Below are 16,690 nucleotides of genomic sequence, written 5' to 3'. Positions count from 1 at the left end.
ACTGCTTTCCTCTTCTAAAACGCCGGATGGTGGACCAGAATTCCTTCAAAGCCGTCCAGAAGTTGTTTTCCATGGCCTCACCAAACTCCTCCCATGTCCGAGTTTTTGCCTCAGCGGCCACTGAAGCTACATTCCGCTTGGCCAGCCGGTACCTGTCAGCTGACGCCGGAGTCCCACAGGCTAAAAAGGCTGATTGAAGACTGTGTCAATCTTCAATCAGTTACTGGACTTGTTAAATCCAGATCACGTATTGGTTACCCTTAATAAAAGAGTAGCCAGGAATAGCTAGATTGTTATGAGGTCAAGGAAAAAGCAATCGGGTTTTTCTGGCATGTGTTGCCATGGCAGCATTGCAAATGACAATAAAAATATGTAAATTAACGAAAATGTGTGCAGGATAATGACTGAACCGTTGATGGAATTGGTGCAGTGTATGTAAAAAGAGTACCTATGCTAGGAAAACACAAGATTTAAATGACATATAACACCAAAATAATTTTAAATGTGTGTGTATGTGTGTGGGGCATGGAAGTAGTTCACGGGATGTTATTAATATTTGTCGGCAAGTGAAGCCCTTTGACACTCTTTTGTGATTAAGGGCTATAAACTTGACTTGACCTGACTAACTGTGTCCCTAAAATTGAGTGAGGCCAGTTTCAAATCACTGCATTTTCTTCCCTTTCTGTTCACTTCACTTTGACCTAAAATCATCCAGCCAAGATCCACAAGAACTAATACCCTTATCATTCATAAAAGCGCAAAAAGGAAACGCAAAGACAAATGTATTCCCTCTTGAGTCAATGAGAGTTTGAATGGGCTAATCAGTATGAGGCATCCAAATACATTCAAATTTAACAGTAAGAGTCCCTTTGAGACTATAACCAGTCTTCTCGTGAAGGGGCCTTGTATCTCATTATTTATAATTTGTCTTGTTTTCTTTGCCAAGACAACTATCCTTACCTTGATAAAATATTGGCTGTACCAGAAGAAGTTAAACTATATAAACTGCACAATGAAAATATTATCCCATTCTGGAAAGCACACAGCAGCCAATAAAAACCCGCCTGACTTCCATCAGGCTACTAGGAGATTATGTATACTGCACAATTCTGCCTGCATGTCTTCCCGTCAGTTACCTCTATCATGTATGTGTACATAAATGCATCTATTAGCACTTTTTTGTTTATTCATACCAAATATATAGCAAGTGAGGTCTATCCTTACCCATGAACTTTCCTGTTCCCAGCCTACCATTATTTTGCTTACGTGGCTGAGATTACCAAATTTTCTCTGAGGAACGCAGTTTTGACCGCCTTATTACATTTTTTGACAACCTTTCAGATTAATGGCACAAACAATACAAATGTTTCCATTTCACTCTATCGTTTTCTAGTCCTCCCAGTAAACAGGAAAATTATACATAATCCCATCATCCAGACCACTAGCAGACAGGAACAAAGGCAGCACATCTTGTTCCAAATTTTGGGAAGCAGAGCCAGATTGGAGGATAGGTTTCTCAGCAAAGGAGAATTCTCTTAGGGCGCCAATGGCTAATTGAAGGATTGAAAAGCAAGGTCAGTGAGCTCATTTCTCTGGTAGATGTTAGTGAACAATGAGAAGTTTGGGACTTGGAACACGTTTCGGCTTCCAAAAAGAACATTCATTAGAGAGATAAAAAACTACTTAAAGGTTACTTTTATGTGGACCACTTTAAGAACTAATTGTCCGGGTAGACGTATATTGATTTCAAATTGTTGCAACCAACAGATAATCACACACACCGTATACATAAAAAAAAAACATTTTGAGTAAACAAATATTCATCGAAATAGAAAAATTGTCGTACCACTGTCAAGAGAGAATGTTAAGGGAACAACAGCATGAATTATTATTTATAATATAATATATATATATAATAATTATTATACTTTGTAGTGAACTGTAAACTAAAACGAAAACAGTCTGAGAGCCCTCATCCATGCCTCTTCTACAAATCAGTGGTATTTTTAACATGTGCATGTATATTTAACATGCAACCACTAAAACCTGAGCGAGACAAAGACAGAGTAACATATTTGCTTTCCAAAAGCAGAGATTATTGGTTCTGAGATTTGAGCTGGGCAGCAGCAAGTCTACAGCATGATATCACCTTGCCCTTAGCGCTTTCTGGAGAAATGATCTGCAGTGAGCAGGTCATGTGTGTCTATGTACATTTGCTTGCACATTAACAGGCACCCGCTAAAAGCCTGGAGGAAAGTCCCCTTGATTACTATGTAGCTATGTACCTAAGCTGAATGTGTTACCAAAACAGCATCGTACTCTCTTTACATCATCAGTTCCAGGCATGGCCAGTTTGAAGCAGGGTATCGAGCCATTACAAATAATATGAGACACTGAATCCCCCCCCCCCCGATTGATTATGTTAATTCCCAAAACAATTTGCTATCTGTCTGATTTACCCATTTAATTTGGGACTAATTTGAGGAATCCCAAGAACAGACGTGTAGCCTATTATAGCACACACACAAAACAAGGTCTGAAAGACGCGTATGCCACTTTTTTACATTGCTGCTTTCTTTTATTTAATATAAAAAAACGGTAACTCATTTACTCCCAAAAACATATGAATACGTTCGATTTTAAATATTGCCATGCTCCCAAAGATGTATTTATATGTTTTTTGGTTTTTTTTGCAGGTGGCAGCAGAGTATAAGAGATCAACCAGGGCCATGTTGCAAAAAGCTCTTTCCCTCACTGTTTTAAACAGAGTTGTGAATAATGATGAAACTTAGCTTTATTCTTATGCTAATTGCTTGAAAAACAGAAACATATAGAAATTAAAAAAATTTTAACTGATGAAAGAAGAGACTCTAATCTTTCTTTTGATAGGTTCCATGATTTTATAGCAATAGAAAACAATATTCTGTGGGCCTTGCAAAATCAGTTATCACTAACATTATTAAGTGTTTAAGTTAGACTGCTGCATTCTTCTTCGATGGTGTTTAACAGCTGTCAGCATCGGTTGCGTTGCATTACCGTCATTTGCCGTTTCCTTCATGTTCTTTAAAATGTTTGATCAGTACTTCTCTAGGTATTAAATTCTTCACATAAGTCCAGCCCTACTTAAATATATATGAATTCATTCCAGTTCATTTAATTCCACACTCTAATATGTTCTTCATGGTCTCTTCTTTCATTCCTGCGAAAAATTTAATGGGCTAATTTATTTTGGTTGTAGTCACTGTTGGCAGAGCCCTATTAGTGTCTTACTTTTAAATCTTTTTAAACACTTACAGCTGAATCTACAAAATATTTGTTGTAAAAATGAAGCAAACAGCATCAAAGGCTACGTTCACACTACAGGTCTTAATGCTCAATTTAGATTCTTTGGTGAAATCCGATTTTTTTGAGTAAGTGTTCATATTATCTATTAATTGCGACGCCTGTCTGTCTGCTGTGTGAACGTTATGCATCCCCAAAGTGACACGCATGCGCAGAAGATACGCTCACAACACTGTGTTTGCGGAAGTAAATACGTATGGTCCAGCGTCCTTGTATGTTTCAATTTTGTGTAAGCTTCATTTGTGAATGAATGAATGAATGAATGAATGAATGAATAAATAAATATGTATGGTCCAGCGTGTCAGGGCCACGGACTTTTTTAGGTCCGTCGTTGGGGCACATATTTTTACCTTCTCCTATCTACAGAGGAGTGATGCGGGAAAGGTAGAAATAATATTTGGTGAAAATGAGGCAAGACTGTTCGATCCCCTCTTCTCACGTGTATTTAAATGAGGCAATATGCATATATTTGACTGATAAATTATGTACCTCTATGCAAATGAGCCTCATTGAGCCTAATTTATAAACACCCCTTGCTACAGTACTTGCCGCGCACAGTTTGAGTGACTCAAATAACATCTATACAAAATTGATATAAAGTTGGCCTGTGGAAGCCTGTTCATGACAGCTGTTGTATGGAGAAGGCATTGTCATGCCAGGCAGAGCCGCCCTTCCCTACTCGCAGATCACGTTAGATTGGTGGTTAGTAAACTTACCTGTGACAGTCTTGGTTTTGACAGGGCTGCTCGCATAGTCAGAAGCTTGATTGGAGGGCTGCTTGACCAATTGTGTGCTGCCTACCGATACTTCATCCTCTCTGCGCTTTGCCAAGGGAAGTGGGCCTGGATTCTGCAATGGAATATACTGTTTGCAACTCTCAGATTTCCAGAAAGTTGCCAAAAGGTGGTGTCACTTGAATTAGCAACAAACATAAAAGAAACACATGTAGCATATATATAGAAAAAGGTATTGCAGTGATGCGGCAAGGACCGCCGCACACTTCACGATGCTTCCGAATCCGACGAGGACTCAACTAAAACAATAACAGTTGGCCACTCGCCCCCGCACATGGGGCGATTTAGCGTAATGACTCCTTATTCTGAGGTTTGTCATACAATATGCTGTACCCTATCACTTTTTTTAATCCATAAGGAGATGGAGTGTCAGTCAAAGATGACACAGGTTGCTACAGAAGGAGAACATGGACGAGAATCAAGACAAAAAAAAGAGGAATATATCCCCATTTTTCAACGGGGGCTCACACCAATTCATTTGAATGTAACCGGCGCATATATTTTTACCACAAGCTTTGCTATTTCATCCACAGGTACATATAGAATTATAAATATGGTTAAAAATTGTGTTTGCGGGATATGCAGCTGTGACGAAAACTAGGAAGCGGCGACACCGTGGAAAGCAAACTATGGATGGACGCTGCAATTAATTCTGTTCTCGCAGAATTACTCAGCGTTTCCTTGTTGAATGTTGAACAGCGAGAGGTGCTTAGTGCATTTTTAGCTGGTAAAGATGTTCGTGTTTTCTTCTTCTTCCTAAAACGAGACTGAAGATGACATTTTCATCCGTGGCCGTGATTAGTTAAAACAAATGTGCAAGATGCCGCATGGTCCAATCAGTTCTCTGTATCGTACAGAATGTCTCGCCTTTCCCGAGCAAATCAACATGGAGCAGTCCCAGATTGACGCTGTGGAGAACTCCCTTGAGTGAATCACAATTATCAATCTGGCTATTGCCAGGTTAGAGTGTCCCATTACTGGTGAGCTATTTTTAGAACAGACCACGATAGTAAGGCCAATGCAGGAGAAGTAGACAAACAAGTTAATTGAAAACAATTAACTTCAGCAAGGCCGCTCTTTTACACAACTCTGCAAGAAGAGCTCATTAAGGTGACAAACAGTATTAGCAGGTTATTGAAGGGGATGAAATGACCTCTACTTCTGCGTTCTACGCCCTCATCCGCCGAAAGTGAGGGAACACTGTATATGAAGAATAATACAAGGCCTTAAACATGACACATACACACGTTCACTCACACTAGAGTGAGTGCAACAGCATAATAGAGTTGCTGCATTTTATCACCACAAATGAAGATGGAAAAGATGTTTGAATGCTAACATAACTGGAAGAAGCATCTCACACCTGTTGCTGTTGCCTGCTGCTCCCTCTACGAGGCTGATGCAGCAGCCATGTGCAGAAGATTGGGTCCACGTTGATAGATATACCCTGGACACTGGCCAACAGAACTGCACCTGGACACATAGAAAGCAGAAGAAAATGTATTTCAAAAGTCACACAAACTTTCTCATGTGACACAAAACTGTTTGATTAATATACAAAGTATATCAATGGGATCGGATTACTCGTTATACTCTCACAGTTCTCAGTGTGACCTACATATCTATGAGTGTATAAAGCTGTTTATTGGAGAGCAGCAAAGACAAATTTTCCTCCAAATGCACTGTTCAAAGAGGTAGCACTCTAAGCCAATAATAACATTTTCTTCTGATAAATGTCTATGAAACTTGAGACTTTGGCTGTATTTTGGTTTACTCTTAAATAATAATCTTTACCAACAATACGCGAGCCCTGAGGTAATGCGTTAGGATCCTATCAATAATGATTCCCATGCCGGCAGGATTAGTGCAGGGTCTCTGGCGTGCCGTGGAATGTCCCAGCATGACGACAGGAGGATGTTTTAGCTCGAGCAGCAGGACTTTCAAGAAGTTTAATGGTACTTTGGACAAGACCCCAATCTGCTGTTTCAGGCCCCAAGGCAAAGGGGAATCAGTGTGAGTGCATGCATGTGTGTGCGTGTGTGTGTGTGTGTGTGTGTGTGACTGGAAGCCTGATTGCTTGCTGAGTTGCAGATGTGACAATCATGCACATATACATATATGCCGATATACACCACATACAACAGAAGGCATTCTCAGCAGGCATTCCTTTCTGGTCTATTATATGAACGTGAAACAATGTAAATAACACAACACTAATTTGCTTTACTTACACAAAGTTCAGTGACTTGTGATGCCATTTAAGTGTGTCTGCTGTGTAAAAGTCATGTTTAACTGAAATGACGTGCAAAGTAATACATGTGTGTGCGTACTGTAAGTGTAGTACAACACTAAATGTGGTTAAATGTTTTGTGTGTCAATCGTTTACCAGTGGAAACGGTTTTAATCATCATGATGTGCAATGGATACATAATGACAAAAAAAGACAAATGTTTTCCTTAAGTCAAACTAGGAATCCTTCTTTTATAGTTTCATCTATCTTCCCATGTAGTTTACTTTCCATCAGTTCCGTTGTAATGTTTCCCCTCACACCTCCCAAACGTCTTGTGTCCTTAACAATAGCTTTTCTGGCATGCATCCCTAATTCAAATCTATTCCATAACCCACCCTTGTGTTCTCCCATCCATCTTCCACCCCTCCTTCCCTTGTACCACAACCTCCACACCACATTACCATTACAATCTCTCACTTCAGCGTCCAGATCGCTGTCATCCTCCATTTTGCACTACTTTTTCCACCTTCAGTCTTCTTTTGTCACCATGCATCCACTCTCGCCTTTTCCTAAATAGGAATCATAATCTCAGCCCTGTGGCTTGAACTCCTTTACCACAATGTGGCTGCCTAATAGGACTTGGCTTTAGGTGTAGTGCTGGAAGCCAACTTCTACGAGTTTCATCATAGACCAGAACAGCATGAGCAAGAATGAACCCAAAAGGCAGTGAATGAGCTGCATAGTGAAGACATATTCGGTAATTGACTTTAAATCTAGGGTTTGGGGAAAAACGGTAAGCCTGATCTCTCTGAAAAATCTACGACATAGTGAGGTACAACCCAAGATAAACCCTCTAATATAGGAATTTCTGACCTAAATACAAATGTGCAATAAGGGAACCGCAACGTAGTGAGTGACCACTGTATTAAGAGGTGACTGCCTCGATGAGATGCCGTCATATGAGAGCGTTTCTCTGCCACAAGGCATTCTGCTGACTTTCATAGTGATTAATTACTATGAACATGATTTTGGGTCGCCGTTGTGTTGATATTAGTGGCAAAAGTTTTTGACGGCGATATAAAGTAGCCTCAACTACGAGTGAAGAGACGAGTCAAGACAGCCAGGAACGACCTTAAAATAAAAACTCAAGCAAGGCATTGATGTTCATGTTTTCTTTGGTCTGCTAAGGTTTATTTGAAGTTTACCTTCTCACCATGTGTTACAGTCACGCATAGTTTTCCCAAACACGGACGTCTGCTGTTTTCCATCCGGAATGGTAATAATGTTCACTTATTTTATTAATTCGAAAAATATTTAAATTTTTCATTGCGCCAAACATACCTTACTTTATAGTGCACCAGAGTTTTTTGTGACTACAGAATATGCAATGCGGTATCCACCCGTCATTCTTCGCAAAACCTGTTTCCATAGCCAACATTCACCGATACACCAAAAAAATCCCACCCCCTCTGTAGCGTTAAAACGTATTTGTGAATTTTAGTCCTTTTGTTTGTTTTTTTCTGTTTTTTTTGTTTTCCGCTAGCATTTCCATTGAGGTTTATTTTCGTAATTCTTGAAAATTCCAATAAAATAGGTGGATAGAAACCCACTTTTAAGAGCAATTTTGGACAACTGCACCTTATAAAAATGTTTCAGGTCAGGAAAATGTATTCAGTTTTCTAGTGTGAATCACTCACTTGAAGGGATACTTGACTCATTGAGCCATTTTCATCAGTAAAAAGTTAATATTTTGTCCAGAATGAATTTGATAACTTTATTTTTGACTTTATTTTCCATGTGCAATTAATACCTTTAAAAACTTTTTTTTCCCCACTCGCTATTGAGTTGACATCACCTGTGCTGAGGAAGTAGGTAACAACCAATCATGGCTTAGTTTCCTGACCAAAGCCAGAAAACAGGTGAGACATCATTGATTGTTACCTACTTCCTCAGCACAGATAAACAACCAATCATGGCTCAGTTTACTGACCAATGCCAGAAAACAGGTAAGCCATCATTTGTCGTTACCTACTTCCTCAGCACAGGTGATGTAATCTGCAGTCAACAGCGAGTGGAAAAAAACATTTTTAAAGTTATTAATTGTACAAGAAAAATAATGACCAATTTTAACTTTTTTACTGCAAAAAATGGCTTCAATGAGTCAAGTATCCCTTTTAATGTCACGTCACAACTCAATCAGGATGACATCATGACTGACTGTACTACACCAGAAAGTGTATTTTCATTGCATTGATTCGGTCCTCTGAGGCATTTGTCCCCTTGCATCACCATTTAATTGGTTCTTAAGTTCAACTAGAAAAATTCAGGCCCTGATTAGCAAAGCAGTCCCAAACCAAAATGTCCCTTCCACTGTACTTCAGTCAAAATGAGGTTTAAGTGTGGTGTAATGTTTTGTTTTGTTTTTCCCCTCAAAACGTAGCACTGTGTTATTTCCAAACAACACAACTTTGGTTTGATCTGTCCACACAATAACTTGCCAGTAGTATTGTGCAACATCCAACAGATTCTTCCAAATCCAAGAAGTTTCAAATGATTCACATACTTATTCTTGCAACTGTATTTCACTGTCATGCTTTTACACATCCAAAGCTACTTAAAGTTATAGAAAATAAGTTGCAAATGCATGATGCATGATACATGCTGTTTCACAACCTGAGGTAATTTCTCTTGAGTCAAATGGATTTCACCATCACAAGGCTCAATGACAACAGTTGGAATTGAAAGAGTTGTGCTTGGAAGACGTTTGGTTGCCAGGTTGTAAAAAGTGGCACAAAATTGGCTGAGCGTGTTATGGGGTTGACAAATCGCACACAGTGAATGAAGTAAGTGATACAAGGAAACTTTCTTTTTTCCCGTTTTAATGTCAGGAAACAGTTGGGGATTAGATACTGTGAGGAAAGTAGTGCCACAGCCACACCATTTCTTAATGACCAAACAAATTCTAAAAAGTGTGGGTCAGACCTTTCAGCGAATTAAAAATAGGATTATGGATTATCTTCATGCGCAAAATTTAATGTAAACAAGTGTACTTTAAAATGTATGAGTGCACTGCATAGTTTTTTTTCTCAAAGCACCAACAATAGTCAGGTTTCCATCCAAATTGTTTCGAATTTTTTAAGCGAATTTACGAATTTACTTATGCCCGTTTCCATCTGTTCTTCTTTTGCGAATATTGAGAGGGGACTCAGCCGCTATAGGTGGCAGTATATACTATTAAAAGATGTGATCCACCAGTAATTTAAAAGAAGAAGACCAGGAAGCGACTGCGATGACGTCGTATGAGTTTTCTTTTGTAATTCTTGATAAACTGTAGCGTTTCTTTGCTGTTTTCCATCTAAAATAGTATTAATATTTGCTTTTTTAATTAATTCCAAAAAGATTTCAGTTTCGTCCCCCCCCCCCCCCAAACATACCTTACGTTATCATCAGACATTACTTCTACAAACGTACGTGTAACGTAATATCGAGTCAAAACGTGTGACGTGTATCCGGTGAGCGTTTATTCGCAAAACCTGTTTCCAGAGCCAAAATTCGCATTTTCTTTTTTCGATACGCTTCAAAATCCACCACCTCTAAGCATGAAAACTATTTTTGCGAATTTTGGGCCCTTCAGCGTTTCCTTTCAGTTTTATTTTCGCTGGGTGGATGGAAACCCAACTATTATCTCTGTAGTAATATCAAAGTACCACAGGGACAAAAAGTGTGTTGACTGCTTTTTAGGCCTTTGAAGACCAAGGCTATTAACACAAACGTGTTCTTGTTCCATCATTGTGAGAGCACAACAGTCGCAGAATGACACCTCCTTTGAAGCAGGCAGCATCGTGAAACAGCCTGACATGCTTAGGGGGCAACCTCAGCGGGACGCTAACTGTTGTTTTCTCTGCTCTAACAGGGTGGCACATGGGTAATTACAGAAAGTGATGACAATGATAACAGATGTGTTTTTCTTACTTCATAAATTATTCCTCGAGAAAACATGAGTGAACTGCGCCGTGTATGTGCAGACATATGAGGACACACTTACCTTGACTCACCCACAATGGACCTATTAATGTCAAAGGTGATTTTTTTCTCTCTAAAGGCTTAAGACCAGTAGACTTAAAAGCGAGTGTGGGGCTGCTGGTGTTGTTTTACAGCTCTCTGACATCACGCTGCTCCCAGGCTGAGTCCATGTTGAATCATGAGACCGGACGAAGGCAAGGCCTCTAAAACTAAACATCCATATTCTGTCTTTGTTCTTGACTCTTACTTAAATACTTATTTCATATCATCCCACTGAAGTCATATCCTTTTTATATGAATTTATCATCATATAGCATATATTATGTTACAATGCAAAGTCTGTGTACAGCATCATGTTCCCAGAGGAGACTAAAGTCAAGGGTTAAAGAGGGCCAAACCTTAAAAAGGGCACAACCTCCAAACTACAGGGCCATGACCCAACCATCAGAGGTAAAAAAAAAAAAAAAGAAGACATTCCCCACTACCCCCACCCCCATCAAGACTAGGGGGGAACATACGTGTTTTAGCCAGCTAATCGCCCCCTCAGAATTGGTTCATTATTGGACATGAGGCAGTGCTGGGACTATGTGTCCAGCTTCTCCAACTGAAAATAAATAAATATAACCCAGCTCACGTCAGCCAGATGACTTCTGACAGGTTTAGTTAATTTCGAAGCCAAGTAGCAAAACAAAACATTACGCAAGCGTGCAGGGCCTATGCTGCCTTTAATTGCTTTTCCGATGAGCTCATAAGTCGAAGGTGTCCTGGAGCGAGCCATGCCGTTCGACAGGTGTTCTGCTGGTTTGGGAGTCGCTGTGAGTGTCGGTAACCATAAATGTATGTGTGTGTTTATGTGCATGTAGGCACATGACAGACCAGGAGCTGCTGGCACTACATGCAAATGACTCAGCTGCGTGTGGGTGGGTTTAACAATATGTCCAAAATTCAAAGAAAAATGTCTACATAGTGTGACAATAAGGGAGTGTTTCTATTTGCATTTACCCATAGGGGATGAGGAGGATGAAGAGACAAAGACAGGCAAGTATTGTACTCTACAGTAAAATAGTTCCTATGTAAACTCTTACTCAAAATCACTGTTTTGCTGTTTCCATGTAGAGCTGCTACCTGAGTGTAATGCTGCCGAAGGAGCTAGTAGCTCAAAAAGGCCACAGGCTGGCTTGACTGGAAACAGGCCCCTGACAGACTAAAAGTCTGACCAGTGTGGTTGTTGTTTTTTTTAGTGAGGGTAGTCGCAGCAATGATTAATGTTTAGAGAGCGGTACTGTATATGTGCTTTAACCACTGAGGGTGTCAGTGGAAATAAAATACAAAACACACCAACAATTTATGACATAAAGGAGAAGACATACATTCAGATAGTGTAAAAGACACAACGGCAGAGAAAGTGAAAATAAACAGATGGACTATATAAAACTATAGCAAAGATAATGGGCCTGTCTGTATCTGTATGATTTATGGGATTACTATAATCAGTACATGCTATGTCATGTAAATTGAACTGGGTATATTTTACATACAGCTAGACCAGATAAAGCATGTGTATTTACGTGCATGTGTGTATATGAGTTAGTGTGCGTGTGAACCAGGACAACTTTTCAAGTGGCTCTCATCAAATGTTAGTCCAGCTACAGAATGTTATCAGTGAAATAAAAAATCACAGATGGAAAAACTAAGATAGAAAATCCCAAACAAATTGTGTGCTGGGCAAAACATAAGACAACATGATGAAGGAAAACGACAACAAATCTCTAAAACTATAGTATTCACTAATGGGGGAAAATAGATACATAAATGACTGTTTAGTATTTTTTTTAATCCGTAACAATATTTAAAACACATTCTCATGCAATTTATGAATTGCATGGGGAAAAGTATTTTTACATGAAGTGATGTCCAATTTTGAGGCCAGATGAGAGGTTTGAGGAAGTAGTACAGCAGCTCGATCAAGCCCAGGATGTTGATAAGAAGCCCCGTACTTATAACATATCCCCTTTTATAGCCAACTCCTAGCCTTCATAAATTAACAGTGACTCTCTGAACACAGCTCCTTCCTGTGCTCCTAATGAAACAAGTTGCATGAATTTGGAGTACACCAGCTGTTATCTTTCTTCTATCTGTAAGTATTTTTAATTTTTTTGGTTGCAATGACCACTAAATACTTTTTTTGTCTGGCATTTCATGTCACACTAATGTAAAATTAAAGTCATGACCCAGCTCTTGTCAGCAAGATAGCTAGTCTTAATGAGAGACAAAACAGACAAGGGCCTGATTGCATTAATGTATCATTATTACTATATCTATCATGGATATAAAGTGCACTTATGAGCTCCACTGTACTACAAGGAAAACGGAGGAGACACTTGTGAGCTCATTAAAATAAACAGACTTCTGCTTCTGCTGCTGAAATTCGACAGACAGGCCAAATTTTGCATCGCTACCTTGAAAGGTCCTTATCGCGGCTATCCTTCACCCGGCTCATGGGCTTTTACTACAGTTCAAGCTCAGTTCTTTCACTTTACCAAGATGGGTGAGGGGGTAGTTTAACTCTTAAACGGATATCATTAATTGGGCTTCTTCGGTGTATTTTATCAAGATGTAAAAATTGAACATAGCACAGCTACATAGTCTTGATGGAAGAAAAAAAAAATACACATAAAAATAGTGGCATATGATTGCAGTGTGTCCCACTGGGCAGTCCTCAATGTATGAAGTAATGCATTTGAATCACAAAAAAAACAGATGGCAGTTTGCTCAGATACTGTGTGAGCATGCTAAACTGTCGTAAAGCAATTGCATAATATTTCTACAAAAAAAAAAGGAGCAGAGTAGGGATTGGGACAAGGAAATGATGAGAACATATGGTATTTTCCTTATTTTAAAATTCCTAATAAAATGTAAATTTGAAAATACATCCTCATCTGTTCAATTCCATTGGAAGACAAGCACACATTAAAAATACTGTATGCTCCAGTGCCAGCTAGAATGAAGCTGGACAGTTCATCTGTATATCTCACAGTATCAACACTGCACCATTTTGACATTTAACACTGTAACAATATAATTATCCTATAATCTACTGTTCTTCCTGTCTGATTAAAGTCAGAAAACCAAACAACCGAACAAGGAGAAGAAATGCATGGATAAACAGAACAATCCCCAATGCAAACAAATGCAATATGACAATCTTGTTGGAAATAATAACCTGATTTAAATTTCGGTCTCCTCAAGTAATCACAAATGCTGCAAGAAAGGCAACTGTTATGAGCATGCGTACGGGTACACATTATTGGTATTTGTTAGCTTCAGACAACACTTTTCCCAAAGATATTTTCTACGACATGTCAGTTATTACCGATTAAAATGATCTGCAAAGAACACTAATGACAACCCAATCCAAAAAAAGTGAGAGCAGACAATCATATTTGGACCAAAGAGGTCAATAAACCTTCTGTTGTAGCAGCATTAGCTTAGTCTACACTCAATGAGAAAACCCAAGCCCATGACCTCACAAAAATCGGGTTGTGGTATCAGAAAACATAATATTGCACTAACACTAAGACCCTTACGGCACCCATCAATTTAAGCGTGTTTTCAGATAAGCGCAAGAGCATGATAAGCAAATAAATGCCTCCCTTGACTTCAGCCTATCTAATTTCTCAGGCATGCATTAAGATTGCTGTGGCTTAGATTTCTTTTGCAACTTTAAGCAGATTCGTTGCCTTACAACCCTTATTTACACATGCTGGCATGGCACATTTTAGTGGTTTAGTAAAGAAGCTGGCTGGGGGTGCCTTAAAGGAAAGCTAGAGTGCATGTAAGCTGTGAGTGTGATGTGAGCTGGGTATTTTACTATTATTAGAAGCTTCATGAGCATGGTGGCAGGACTCTTAATTATGAGGCAGAGGTTAGAAGAAGGTAATAGTGTCGGGAGTCCGTCCTTTCATCTACCAAGCTTGTATATGCTGTGAGCAGAAGAGAGTGGTGCTTGAACTGCCCGTGTTTACTGCCTGTTTATCTAAGTGGGCATGTGGGGCCTGGAGGGCCACAGCAGGTCAAACCACACACAGTGAGAGGAGTCCAGGACCCCCGAAGGACTACTCAAAGTGATGAAGTTTTACAACTACTGCTTGGTCTATGACTACTGCTGCTGATGCACGCACACACACACACACACACACACACGCACGCACGCACGCACGCACGCACGCACGCACGCACGCACGCACACACACACACACACACACACACACACACACACACACACACATCCTTGACTCAGTGTTGAGAGTTTATTACTACTGTGTTGAGACAAGATGCCCTTGGGGCAGGAAGATGTGCCAAGACAGACTTTAAGCAAAGAAAGAATACCAGGTTGAAGAAGACCAAGCATGTATTAGAGGTATTAACAGTGGAGGGCACCTAAGTACCACTGAACATTGTTGTGATCTATGTATGAAAAACATTGATTTTAGAATATTATTGGTTCTTAGTTTTTATCAGAAGCTCACAAATGAATGAATGAATGAATGAATGAATATAATTTTCAGAATTGAAAACTGGATACTGGGACAGTACCAAGCCCTGCCACGAATAGTGTAAATTTGCAAGTAGGTGACGCTAGTGCTGTTGATATTGACCAAATTTGGTATTCCTCTAAAATACTTACAAACCTATACCCCGATAATAATACAGTATTTTTCCAGGGGGGAAAAAAACATAAAATGAAGAACAATTTATATGCATCCATTAGGGCCTTGATCCACTCAAAAAAATCCCAGATTCGCTAATCGCGGTGACGTGTGCAAACTTAATATGCCGTATTTTCAACGAAAAAATACATATTTTCCAGAAAAAATATCTAATTTGACCTTAATAGTAAATGAAGAAGACTTATGTAGCGCTTTATCTACACCAGTGGTCCCCAACCACTGGGCCACGGTGGGCCGCACAGATGAAATAATGAAAAAAAAACGTACTTCCGGTTAATTGAATAGCCGAGGCTTAAAAATATTTTATTATGAAAAGTGACCGGATTCTCTCTGTTTATGGCGGACTCTTGACACATGTCAAGATGCTAATTATGAAATTCAAATTTTTCCAAATGATTTAACTTACGTAGAATCTCACGTTGCATTCTGGCCAATGGTAGAATATAGGTCAGTTATTGCACTCTTTGGTGCTGTAAAACAGTGGGTCTTGCGGCAAACATCCTGAATGCTGGATGGGTCAGCCCACACGCTACTTGGTACACTAGCTGGTGATGGAGACCATAGATAAATTAGCAATAGAGGAAAGTGTGTGTTTGGCTCCAATAAGTTCATTATAACTCATTGAATTCTATAGCGATTTTGATGCAGATTAGTTTGTTACAAACATCTGACATGCAGCTATGATACAAGTCAAGTCAAGCCACAAATCATTTTATAATCGGGGCTTTGAGATCATCGTGGGAGTTTTTCTAAAGCAAATAGCAAAATGTCTTGCACATCTAGGCAACTTGTTGCGCTGTTGGTGTTTGAACTAACGATTAGAACGCGCATTTGTGTTTCCTTTACGTCAAATCACCAGAGAAAATATGCAGCAGGTGCCATGAAGAGATTCAGTGAATTGTCAAAAGAGCATTAGGTATGATTTCATATGTATGGACTCCATACACATTCTATTTTAAGATGTGTCAACTGGCGTTTCCATATGTTTTTTTCCCCATAACTGTTAAAATGTCCAAAGTGCACTGGCGCTAAACAGTTAAACAGTTACCATGCAAATAAAACATCACTTCCGGTGACGTCAAACCATTTGATCCGCATCCACAAATTATGATTATATTATTCAATTGCCCATTATCCCAACATATGTTACATAAAAGGCACAAGAAATACTTTTGTCAGATTCAAGTCATTTCTGTGACCACTGTGGGCTTTTCTATCTTTAACAGCCAGGTACAATTTTGTCCATATGTGCATGCGATTTCATTGGCCTGTGGTGAAGGCCTTGCAAACTATTAAATGATATAAAAGCTAATCAAGAAATAAAAACGGAATTTTCTCTCCTAGGAGGCAGTCATACCACTACCACCTGTGTTAACTGGGTGCTGCTATTAAAAAAAACTGCACAGAGGACCACTTTGTGCAGAACGTAGGGCTGCCACTGGCAACCAGCAAATTGAAGGCAAGCAGTTGAGTTTGTTTTCTTGTAACGGAGAGTTTGAGTGTGTGTGTGTGTGTGTTGGGGGGCGGGTAGCTAAATAAAATAAACCTTTAATTTGACTGAAATTGCAGGC

The 16,690-nt window shown here is 39.4% G+C and overlaps 1 protein-coding gene across 3 annotated transcripts in view; it reads right to left on the bottom strand.

The window, feature by feature from the left end:
- The window catches only part of vps13b (vacuolar protein sorting 13 homolog B), a 337,674-nt gene that overhangs the window by 205,639 nt on the left and 115,345 nt on the right, over positions 1–16,690 (bottom strand). For all 3 annotated transcript variants that reach the window (XM_086077615.1, XM_086077616.1, XM_086077614.1), the window contains exons 20-21: positions 5,500–5,609; positions 4,059–4,191 (exon numbers count right to left, since the gene is read on the bottom strand). In XM_086077615.1, the coding sequence (XP_085933741.1) occupies positions 4,059–4,191; positions 5,500–5,609 (243 nt within the window). The remainder of the gene's footprint in view (positions 1–4,058; positions 4,192–5,499; positions 5,610–16,690) is intronic.

Source organism: Leptonotus elevatus, chromosome 6 (assembly GCF_054856555.1).
Source record: "Leptonotus elevatus isolate MCC_2025b chromosome 6, RoL_Lele_1.0, whole genome shotgun sequence".
NCBI classification, from domain to species: domain Eukaryota; kingdom Metazoa; phylum Chordata; class Actinopteri; order Syngnathiformes; family Syngnathidae; genus Leptonotus; species Leptonotus elevatus.
The sequence above is the reverse complement of the archived record's forward strand: the minus strand, read 5'-3'. Positions and strand labels throughout refer to the sequence as shown.